This window comes from Aythya marila, assembly GCF_965140915.1.
Source record: "Aythya marila genome assembly, chromosome: 2".
NCBI classification, from domain to species: domain Eukaryota; kingdom Metazoa; phylum Chordata; class Aves; order Anseriformes; family Anatidae; genus Aythya; species Aythya marila.
Window position 1 is genome coordinate 135,216,642 of NC_139043.1, and position 12,498 is coordinate 135,229,139.

General features: G+C 35.7%; 1 protein-coding gene across 1 annotated transcript in view; it reads right to left on the reverse strand.

The window, feature by feature from the left end:
- Positions 1-12,498, reverse strand: part of RGS22 (regulator of G protein signaling 22) — a 63,722-nt gene that overhangs the window by 22,462 nt on the left and 28,762 nt on the right. The window contains exons 13-15 of the mRNA XM_082752766.1: positions 11,345-11,470; positions 9,664-9,765; positions 3,501-3,695 (exon numbers count right to left, since the gene is read on the reverse strand). Of these exons, the coding sequence (XP_082608892.1) occupies positions 3,501-3,695; positions 9,664-9,765; positions 11,345-11,470 (423 nt within the window). The remainder of the gene's footprint in view (positions 1-3,500; positions 3,696-9,663; positions 9,766-11,344; positions 11,471-12,498) is intronic.

Sequence of the window (12,498 nt, forward strand, 5' to 3'; positions counted from 1 at the left end):
GCTAAATAACCTCTTTAAGGGAAGAACACCATATTTTAAAAAATTGTTGAATTATAGTGTATAAAGCACACCAGACTTACCTGATAGCCTCTACCAGCAAATTAGCAAATTGCATTCCAAAGTGTCACTGAGAAGCAGAAAGCCAGGTCTTAAAACTATCACTCTCAGTGGGAAATAATGAAAAGATAAAATGACACGTTTCCAGAAAAGGAAATTCGAGACGAGGATGACATCTTACTATAATATCTAAACAATTAAGTCGAAAGCTTTCAGACTCTCAGTCCTGTTCCTTTCTTCAGTCTGATAACAGTTAATTAATGCCTTAAAACAGTAAATTGTACATGATTGGAACTCATTAATTGTTGGTATTTTTTAACTTAACTAGAAGCATTATATGTACATGTATAGTTAGAGTAATGCTCCATGTTATGTGCAAACAACCCGTAACTGAGTAAAGAATAGTTTGGTGTCCCTCTCGGCTGACTAAACCATTCAAATGTAGGTTTAGGATATTTAGCAAAACTGAGTCAATTAATTAAATTGATTAGCACTCCTATTACAAAGATTAGAAAGCTGTGGTCTAATTAAACAAGAATTTGCATGCAAGAGAAAGAAGAGTTTTTAGATTAATATTCATTACACTTTTATGTAAACATGAATACCACACTAATCACCATTTTATCTGAATGCCCTTAGGCTCAGTGTAACTCTATTCCACTGTTACAAAGTGCTTTGGGGTATTCTTTTCTTTAAAAGAAAATGTAGTTTAAAAGCAAATAGGAAAATAATTCAGAACGTTTTTCACAAACTTCAAACAAAGAACAGATAGAGGCAGGATGAGAGTCAATAATAAAAAGGAACTCTCCTGTTTTCATGTTTTGCTTAAAGATAAAAATGTAGATATATACTGACTATGTCCCAAATAAACAAATTTGAACTCACCTAATTCTTGATAAAATATCTTGTTTCATTATGGGCCAAATACATCCTGATGTATGGGAGAACAAAGGGGGAGAGTAGAGCCAGGGACTGAAGAAAATACAAAGCAGACCTTTTCTTTGTGCTCAGAAGGAGTGTGCCTAATGCAACAGCCTGCACCCAGTACAAAGAGACTTGAGTGCCTCCCAGAACAGGTTGTTTTATGTCTGTTTATAATAACTCTTCACAAACACATATATATTGTGCATTCAAAAGGACTTAGTTCTATTTTTTTTTCAATCTCTGATTAGGATGCTTGCATTATTAGGGCACTTACTTAAAAGTCTGCCTGTAACTGAACACTTGCAAAGCAAAGCATCATCTAAACCAAAAGAGGAATAGATTAATCCTCAGTTAATTCAAGGAAGTATTACCTGACACGTGCATTTAATTAACATAAAGTAAGGGTTTGGTTTTGATTCTTACTTTGGAGGAGTTCTTGTATCACTAGAAGCAGTGAAAATGTTGTATTCAGAGTCCTCAAAAGCAGAGTCCTTTTTATACGCAAGTGGTGTATCCTAATACTCTGCTTAGCCGATCATGTGCTTCCACGAGGCATTAGCACTAGATACTAGACATTATCATATGTGTGTAAAATATGCATTTGCAAATAATATACAAATTACTTTAATATTAGTCTGATAGAAAGTAAATAAAATTTCAGATTAATGAAAGCACCAATCAATTACACGTCATTCTGCAGGTCACAAACAATTTTAGATGAATAGCTTGGAAAAAATAACACAGAAAAAATTGAAAATTAAATGGAATATTTTGCAGATGTGTTTGGATTCCCATATTTCATTTTAGAAAGTTTCAGCAATGTTCAAACTTTCAAAATTTCTTAAGGAAATTAAGTTATCACAGGATGAGATAGAAGGTCCCCTTGTGAATTAATTAGAAGGTAGAAAATCAAAAATAAAGAAATACAGAGTTTTCATAATGGGGTGTGGTTCCTATTGGAGTCTCCTGGGGATCTGTGCTGAGGTTGTTTTTTCAAACATATTCAGAAATTATCTGGAAAAGGAGGTGAGTGAGGAGACAACAAAGTTTGCAAAATGATTCCACAAAGCAAAAAAATAAATTGACTGTGAAGAGCTCCAGGATTTCAGGATACTTAATGTCTGCGTGATACAAGGACAGCTGAATTCAACAACAATAAACGTTAGGTCATTCAAATGAGCTCCAAATTAGGACTTTACATTAGCTGCTATTACTTAATAAAGAGATCTTGGAATCATTGCAGATGGCTATTAGCTTACATTTTGCACATCCACTCAAAGTTCACCAGAAATCAAAAGGCATCTAGAATAACAGGAACAATTAGGAAAGGAAAAAAAGAACAAAACAGAAAATACCATTCTGCCACTACATAATCCTTAGCGCATACAAATCTTAAGTATTGCTTGCCTCTCATGAAAAGAACATAAAATAGCAACTACAGATGGGATTGACAAATTTAAGAAAGGTATGAATTGACTTCTGTAAAAGGGGAAGTTAAATAGTCACGGATTTGTGAGTTTCAAAGAGATGTAATTGAAGTGGGTTATGACAGAGACATGTAAAAGCATTAACACTAAGGATATGACAAGATAACAATTGTTCACTGTTCCTCGTGCTTATAGAATTAGGGCATCAGGTGAAATTACCAGGAAGGGGTTTGAAAACGAACCAAGACAAGTATTTATATTTTATATGCATATGAAGGTTCGTGTGATTTTCTTTGATGACATAGCAAAATAAGTATTTGGGTTCATTTTCATAACCATGGATCGTAACTGCTACAGTGAGGCTGAAGATATACAGTGACCCAAGACACGTTTACATAAAGTCGTGGGGAAAAAGGGTCATCAAAGACTATTAAACATAAAAATGTGAACGAGACATCTGAAATATGAACCTCCTCAATTGCAAAGTGCTGAAGCTGGCAATACTGCTGTACGTTTTTTCTCTGTCCTTATACTCTATTCTTAAACATGTAGTACTACCCACCACCTAGAAATGGCCTTTTAGGACTTCCTAATAGGCCTAGAAGACCATTCTCTAATTTGAATTTAGGTCTAAGTTCTGCTACTTGTCCATACGTACATGCAGGAAAGTAGTGAAAAAAAAAAATACACTGTACTACATAATCCCTTTATAGTATATATATATATACACTATATATACTATATATATATAGTATATATTGTGCTATATACTATATATATATATATATAGTATATAGCACAAAGAGAAATTTTGCTGTAGCAAGAGGCATTCCTTCCCTTTCCACCAAGTGTGGGGTCTATTAAGCCTGCAACACCCTTTGAAGTGGAAGTCTGCTCTTCACAAGAAGCTCAGCCTACTCCTTGCATCTTTGTAGAAGGGAGTGTGTGAGTGAGATATCCCATAATACTTCACCCTTCCTGGCTGTAAATAAAGCAGAATTAAGTGCAGGAGTGGGGAAAGGCTGTATATGAAAGTTCTTGTGATTTTCTTTGATGACAGAAATTTTTCACAGTGTCATCCAAGCCAATTACCTTTCCGTAAGTGTACTTGTCTGCTTCCACCATTTTCATCCATGGTTCTAACAGAAGAATGAGGATATATTCTTCTGCTAAGTCAAAAAGATCCTCAAAAGCTGGGTCAATTTTCTGATAAATCATGTTTTTCTTCCTCTGATGAAGTCCAATGTCCATACTGGCAGATGGGGCAATGTAAGTTGCATAAAGGAACTGTAAAAAAAAAAAAAAAAAAAAAAAAAAAAAAAAAAAACAGAAGAAATCCTTACCAAAGCAAGGTTTATAATACGCTTTTTTTTTATGAAACACACAGAATTTGCCATTCAACATGTAAAAATAGAGAAACGCAGAGCCTGGAGAATGTTTTCTTTTCACTAGCATCACATTGTTGAAGCACAGTCTTTTTTTGTCTTTTTTTTTTTCCTCCCAAAAGACTTCTTTTTTTTCAAACAGAGACCTAGATCAAATTCTTCTTTCATTTTAAATGTTTCACAAATTGCTGTGAAAGACAATACTGAAGAGTTGGAAAAAAGCACTTTCTTCCAGGAATATCTTGAAAACATATATTCAAGAATATCTCTCTGATACATCATAATGCTGACTGCAGCTAAGACATCAAGTGAAAAGAGAGATTGCCATGATAAAATTCATATAAATGCTTTCTCTTATTCACATTGTCAAAGTCCAACTATTTTTAAACATATGGTTGGGGATCAGATTAGTAAAAAAAAACAGAACTTCTCTGTAGGACGGCACTGAAGAGTCCATCTTCAGTATTTATTTTCACACAGTTTTGACAATGAAGAATGCAGGTTTCTGATAAATCTCATTTTTCTTTATGCTGATAAAATCCAGCTGTAACTAGTAGGTGAGCAAAGCAGTAGAAGGAGGAAAATAGTACATCTACTCTGTTTTCAAGCAATAATAGAACACAGTTGTTATTAGATTTCTAGCACAGTGAGAGAATGTTTGAGTACATTAAATAATTATATTTCTGTTTGACTTAGATCAAATTCTGACTTATTAGACTCTTTCTTTCAAACAGCAATAGTACCAGACTACATCTCTATTCTTTTGGACCTTTCAAACATACCCTCTAGATTCTCACGGTATCAGGTCATCGAGGAATACAGAGCTACAAAAGCTGAAATCCTCCAATTAGAACCTGTAATTAGTATATTTGCTGTTTCTGCAGGATTCCACTCCCTTTCTATGGAGATGTAATCACTGAAAACAAAGACTGTAGCTATTTTGGACCACCTTACCACCACCTTTTTGGGCAACCTTGTTTGTAGCTATTATGGACCACCTTATCAGTGCAGCCCAAAGGTGGAAGGGTATGGCTGAGGAAATAGGAAATTCACATGTAGAGTCCTAGCCAAAGAAAAAGACCACATTTATCCTAACTTATACCTTTCTCAGCAAATCGCTGAATAAATTGAAATTTAACAGGGAGAGCATTAATTAGGTTCACAGTGATTTCAAGTCTTAGAAGTTACTTTGAAGAACCCTAAAACTACCAGAGCTTCAGTTATGTTCTAGCCTGATCCAATCCATGTAACATGTAAGATAGACAAATTAGAAAGGAACAACCCAATGATAAAAAGATGCGATCTATTTAGAAATAGATTTTTTAAGGAGAGGTTAACCGGTTAACCATTTTATTCATCATTAGGGATATATTGGTCCACCTGTCATGACTCATAAAACCACACAAGCAACCTGCAAATAGGTGAAAGGGGCTAAAATAGGTCCTCAATATTTTCACACACATTTAGCCTCATTCCTTAAATGGCTGGTCATTTTCAGTAAAGATTTAAGAATAAAATTTAAAAAAAAATGAAAAAACACAACTTACTAGGTGGTGTTCCTCTTTCCCTCATGATTTTGTACACAATGGGTTAAATTAAATATTTTTACCAGTATTCTTTCGAGATGACAAAAAATATCTACCTACAGGGTCAGAAATTGCCCAGATTTCTGAAATTTTAAATAGTCCAAAACCTATTGGCAATCTGCTAGCACAAACACTGTTGTGATGTTTTGCTGTATTAGGGACTGCCTTTGCAGGCTACTCGACCTGCAAAACTTCTCTCTAACCCTGTTTAATTTCATATGAAAAATTAGTGCATAATAAAGAAATTCTTTCTTTTTTGTTTGTGTGTTTTTCCATAGACAATTGTTAGGGCTGGTAATACATGTGAAACAGAAATTTAGAGGTGGTTAAACCTCTAAACCTAGTTGTGCACTTTTCCAAACATAAAGAATCAGACACTCAGAGCTGTAATCGGTACAGCCTCTTCACCTTTGAAGGATGCAGATTCACACTGTCTGACAATTTGGTGTGATGCCATTTTTTTGCTTTAATCCTTGTAAGAATCCATTGCTATGGAATTTGACCCACCATGTAAAAACATAACATCACAAAGCAATAAATTGACTCTTATAAATAAATTGCATGCACTTGCAATATTTTTATAAATAAATTGCATGCACTTGCAAATGGGGTGTCCCCTGCTGAGGGTGCAGGCACATCTGTAGGTCTGTGCTGATTTCAGTGCAAGGACTGTGGGAAGACCAACTGCTAAGAGTTCTAGGCATGTCAGAAAAGAGGAAAAAACACAGCCTTCAACACTGGGCAATGAAATTAGCAAGAGGAAAAAGAAAAAAAAGGAGAAAAAAAAAAGCATTGTGTCCTTTTAAATAGAATGGTCATAGCCTTTTTAGATTCCTTTGTCATGGAAATTTTATGTTTTTTTCAGTCTCAGTGGAACAGTGAAACTGTGGTATTGGCCAGTGTCCTAAAGGATCAACAGGAAAAAAAAATGACATTATATGAATTTGAAGTTTATAAAACTCTTACAAAAATCTTAGGCATGTGATATCGAGTGCACATCATGCTTCATTTACTCGATGTTTTGTTTCTTTTGTAAAATACAGAGAACTTTCCTACCTGCCAGCTATACATTTTCCTGTAAGTGCATTAGAAGTGATGGATCCAGCCCAAAACCCTGATCTGGAATTTTGATCAGAGTTTGTATCTTGAAATTAATTATGATGGCACAAATCTGAAAATATGAAATGTTCAGAAAATTCAGATTAAGAGTTTGGTCTCTTTTACTAATTTTCAAATCAGGGTTTTTTCAGGCCTTGGGTTTTTTTGTGAATTCACCTTAGATGAGAAGGCTTTGGTAAGTAATCTCAGAATGACTAGAGTAAAGCAAAAAACACCAAAAATTTAAGTCCAAATGCTTCATGTTGCTGCCCTTTGGTGTGGATATTGCACTGATCTAAATGAGGGGCTTGTGCAGCTGCTTGACAGAATTACATGATGGGAAGAATACAATGCACTGCCTGGCCTTAAATGGAAAGGCTGCACTGCCTTAACCTCCATCATCACTTTCCATTAACATAAATCTTGCATCTGACCCTAGAACTTCACAGTAATGAAAACTTCCTTTATCTAAGCTGATTCTAGTGTTAAAATATTGTACTTCCCATAGCTATATTAAACTTTCCAACTCTAAGTAACATTTTTTTTTCAAAGGATGCATCTGTTTCTTCATTGTTTTTCTTTCCCAATTTATTTTACACTCCCGCGTGTATGGTTATAGTGAATAATGACATACGTTCCTCGGTGATTACCAGTACCCATCACTTTTCTTATGTATCAGATTTCATCCTCACTCTATGTTGTTATTTGTTTTTTGTTTGTTTGTTTGTTTTTGTTTGTTTGATTGATTGTTTTTGTTTGTTTGTTTTTCCCTGAATGAATGAATATACATCCCCCTGAATGAATGTGCTTCTCTATCATAAAACTATATAAAAATACCTAACAAATGAAACAATGAGTAGCAGACACACAGCAATCCAGGTTTGCTCTTGTTCCTAACAGGAAGCAGGCAGAACACATACAGAATACTCTGGATGTCTTTTTCTGTAATAAATAATAAAATACATAGGATGATGTGTTGGTAGAATCTGATCCACATTCTCTTAGGAGTATTTGGTATGACTATCTTATTGTGCCAAAGGTGAGCACAGAATCTGGGAGAGCATCTTTTCCATAAGCAGACCCTGTAGATTGGATGCAGCTTGACTCTTAACAGTGTTCCAATGAAAACAAGAATAATTTTTGTGCAGCCTTAAAAGGCAAGCTTGAGAATGATACCAAATGTTGCAGCACATGTGTTGATTTGTTATGTTACATTTCAGCTGTTAGTTATGCTAATGGAACAGTTTCACATATTTCGTTTTGATGTATTTACTTTAATGGCTATGTGTACGTAGCTCTTTGCAATTGCTTAGTAACACCGATTGTGCGATGTTCTGCTGTCACCACCAGGCCAGCACTGGAAATTTTGATAAGAAAAATAAAAAAGACCTGAGCCGTAATTTTCAACCATGCAACCGTATCAAAAAGAGATGAAGATGCTGTGAAATTAATCTGAATTAAAAACTGAATTGTAGCTCTTAACCTGAGATCATCATAGACCATAACCTAAGACTGGTCTATGAAAAATATACAGGAAGATCAAGACACAGTCTAGATACAGTAGGTTAAATAATTATTTTTTTTACTTAAAAAAAAAAAAAAAAGAATTTTCTCATGTTTTTTTTGACTTTACACAGAGTGCCACTGCCACACTCCTAACTCTCTGATTAAACAAGCTAACTATGCCCACAAATGGCACAGTAAATTTGGGCCAGTATATCTTTGCCTAATGGAAAGAGGGATTTATCCAATCTGTTTGTGAATCTCCAACATCTTATATTTTCTGAGTAACAGTCCCTATCAAGTTTCCCCAGAGATTATCTAGTTAAGTATACCACAAGTTCAGAGACTCAGCTACAAAGTTAAAAGGATAGGGACAAAACATCCACACAGTCCAACTTGCTTGTGCAGCTTCTTTGATAGGTGAGAGTTCTGAAGAAGGACACCAGGAGAGGCAGCCAGCTTACGTGTCTGTTGTGAACTAGGTCCCTAGCCACAAACCCATGCAGCTATGGGAGATGGTCAGCCTTAGGAATGCCATCGGTAGAGTTAAAGGGGAAAAAAAATAAACAAGGTAGTACTTCAGGTTACCCAGTATGCAAGAGGGAGAGGGAGTCCAAGTTTCAGCCTCTGCTTAGAGTTTCCATATAATTAACATCGATTCTAGTGAAAAAAATGGACAAATATGCAATGTTGTGTCATTTGCCCCAGTAAAACTCCCAAGTTAGAAGAGAAGACGAATTCAAGATGCTCAATAGTGTAAGCCATACAATGAGATTATTCTCCACTGCTCCCTAGAGATATTTGCTCCAACAACCTCTGAAGTAGTTTTGCTCTATTACAGCGTATATTCAAGTATGCAGATAGAATATACTCCCACACAAGGTTTACAGGGGAAAAACAGACTGGTTTCACAAAATTATGTTAAAAGTTGCTTGGAATCCTTCTCACAATATCACACTGCTGTAGCCTCCTTCCCTGGCAGTATCAGACTATTTTGCAGTCAGTAAGAGCTATCAGTATCCATGGCCTGGGGTGAACCACCTTAGATTTGTTTTATTCCCTGACTTAAAGTGCATATTCTATTAAGAATACTTGTTTATAGGAAACATCCATTCTGCTTGACAGTAAATAAGGGTCTAAAGATCAAATCTGGGGATGGAAGATATGCTTATGTAAAGAGTATGAATGCCCTGACAACCAGAAAAGGAAAATCAGGACTGACAACTGAAAGATCCATTTTCATGACTTAAGGTCAATATCTGAGGCCTGGACTACGAGACCTGCAATTTTAACCCACGTAGGAGACGGAAAGAAAGGTAAAACACAATTAGATGATTTATAAAAAAATGTTATCACAGATGTTAACACTAAACAGGAGGTTTCCAAATACGACGTAGAGTAGCAAAGGGGAGATCAGGTAAACTGAGTATAATAGATAAAACTGGGAACAGACAACAGAGCCTAGAAATGAAACTATGCATGTTTAACATTTAAATCAAGACATTCTGTGGAAGCAAGCCAAAGAGCTTCTTTTATTGTCCAAAACCAGATATACTTTGGTGTGAGTTGTCAAGATTTGGAAACTTTTCTATCTTCTTTTCAGTCTTTACACTGAACAAAAGCATTTGTGAAGGGAATGAACAAATTTATTTGTGAAGAAAAAATACATTATTTACAACTTACTTGAGCTTGCTTGCATATTTTGAAGGGATGAAGAGTTTCTTGGTAGAAAAGCTGATGATAAGCCTGTAGGTCAGCCCAAAAGTACGCACTGTTCTTCCACAACTAGAGATGAAAAAAAATGTAAGTTATTACTACCCGAATATCAGGCATTTATAGAAGGTTGAGTTTCCAATGCAAGTAATTATTTAGCTCCTTGGGGTCATCATAAATCAAGCTCAATTTAAAATGGATTTAATCTTCTGTTGCACACTGGCAGAAGGACAACATATTTAATGGCATCGTCACTGTGATACTATATCTTTTATTGTATCCTTTATGCATAATTGGCCATTAAAATTGTTAACATTGTAGTTAACATTTGAAGAGTAACCACATTTCAGTGGCATAAAGCCAGCACTTAAGAAGAAATGCTGATAACGGACATGCAGAATTTGTGCCATGGTGAAACAGCATTTTGCAGCAATAACCAAAACAATTAAATATTGTATACTTGATATATGTTACTGTGGCTATCGTTGCATTTTTGTTACATGAATTTCTGAGGCATAGTGTCTTGGAACCAGTTCATAAATTCAAACAAATGCCAAATTATCTTTTAAAAAAAGGAGTCTAAATCTTTCCCCAAATCCTCTGTTTTAATTATGGTGTTTGGATCTGAAAAATACCCTGAAACCACCATCATTGGACAATAATGAATGTGTTTCAAAAAGATAGGGACAGGAAACTTTTTTCCACAAACTTTAGCCTATGAAACCTGGCATATAAATGAAGTAGGTTCCACAGTTTTAGACAAGCCCTTAAGGAAATAATTTTCAAAGGAGTTTGGCACCTGCATATACTAGAGGATATGTGGGTTGGTGCCTATCTCCCATGAAAAATGAGTTACTTTTACTTAGATTCTATCTGTACACATTTAACATTTTTAGTTGAAGGTATTCAACTTTGAAAATGTTGACTTTTTCCTTCTGGTAGCCAAAGGCATTTCTAGCTACTGCTGCTCGATTTTGGGTTGTGCTAGCAGTGAAACAGATGTCCATCTTGATCGCATTCAAGTCTCCCCTAAAGACTTAATGTTCCTCAAAAGCCACTAAACACTGACTCAGATCAATAAATTGTTCCAACCAATCTTCAATTTACACCCAGCAATGAATGATGACTTTACTGACTGCAGGGAAGAAACAGTGTTATGTTTCTCAGAAATCCAAAAAGCTTCATGGAAGTAGAAGAACGTTTTTAAAACATTGGAGAGTTTGGACATTGCTAACCCAACAAGCAAGAATGAGACAGATTATCATGAGTAATAGCACAGCGGATTTTCCATCTTTATAAAAAATGTTTTTGTGGGTTAAGACCTCATTTTTTCTGCCAAGTTAAAGGCCAGTTTTTAAAAACGATTAGTCTTTTTTTTTATTCCTGATGGTACATTCAGATTTCCAATAGGTTTAAGACAGTTAGGATCTGACAGCTTGGTTAAGACCTGTCATTAGTTTGAATATACATATGAACAGTTTATTGTTGTTGAGGGATTGTAGTCTCACAAGTAATAATTCATCCAGTCATCAATCTTTCTTTCTCCAATTTTTTTTTTTTTTTTTTTTTTTTTTCAGTCTGGCTGCCCTCTATAACTTGGCATTCAGTCAATTATGGACTAAATTATCACAGGGTAGGAAAATGCTCATACCTTATTCCCTGACTTCTCACAGAAGTGTGTGAAGTAGTAGCCTGCTCTGCTCTCCAAATAAAGAGACTGCAGCATGCTTTCCATTATTGATCTCCCTAAGACAGCACTGCCAGCAGCACTTTTCCCCTGGACAAAAAAAAAAAACCACAGTTATACAACAAGGAATAACAGGCTTTCATTATTTTTAAATGTCAGTACATTGCAATGGAGGGCCATGCAGTGTGTTCAATTAGTACCTTCATCCCAAGAAACCAGACTCCATTTTCTATTACATGTGCAATTGATCATAGCTCTCCTTACCATTTTCCTACTAAATATTCATGTTTTATGGAGTAAATCTGATGACTTAAGGTGTGTAGAGCAGCAAAATGACCATAGCATCCCACAGGTGGTTCCTTGAAATAGGAAAAGAAACTTGGCCTTAATTCTGTCATTGACTCTTTAGCACTGAATCCATGGAATTGTAGTGATACTAAACTATATCACGTAGCTGTCAAAAGCTGTCTCAGCTCAGGCTACTGTGTTTTGTACTAACAGAAGTTACCAAGTGATATTTTTGGTCAAACCTCATAGTGGTTAATCTCCATGGAATAAAATATGTCTCTTGGAGGTATGCCACCAACATCAGTAACAAAATCATGAATATTGTAAGGGAGAAAATCCATACCCTTTGCAGCAGCTAGCTCCCAGGGCATTTGAGGAGGAATACATCCATTTTGCCAATGCTCACAGAGAAGCCAGAGGAAGTTACAAACTAGTACATTAGCTTCTGATGATCATGAAAGAGAAACTTTGGCTGGCCTGCCACCTCTGATGGAAAAGGTGAAAGTAGATGAGTATGGTGGCTGACCACCAGTTTCTTTCCAAGCAGTAACAAGGGATGGAAAAGGCTTCTGAATCAGAGTAGGAAGATCCCACTCCCCAGTATGAAGTTAAATTGTGGATCCCTGCATTCCCCTTTACATTGTTTTTGTGATAGCAAATTGGGGGGTCCTGACTGTAGGTTCCAGTCTAGCCTTCCAAGTGTAAACAGATAGAATTTTCCTTCCCTTGGCCAGAGAGAAACCCTGCATGATGAAGGTGCATAAAAACTAATAGTTCATGATGTAAACATTTCCTGAATGTAAGTTTCTAAATGTAAATGTCCCTAATTG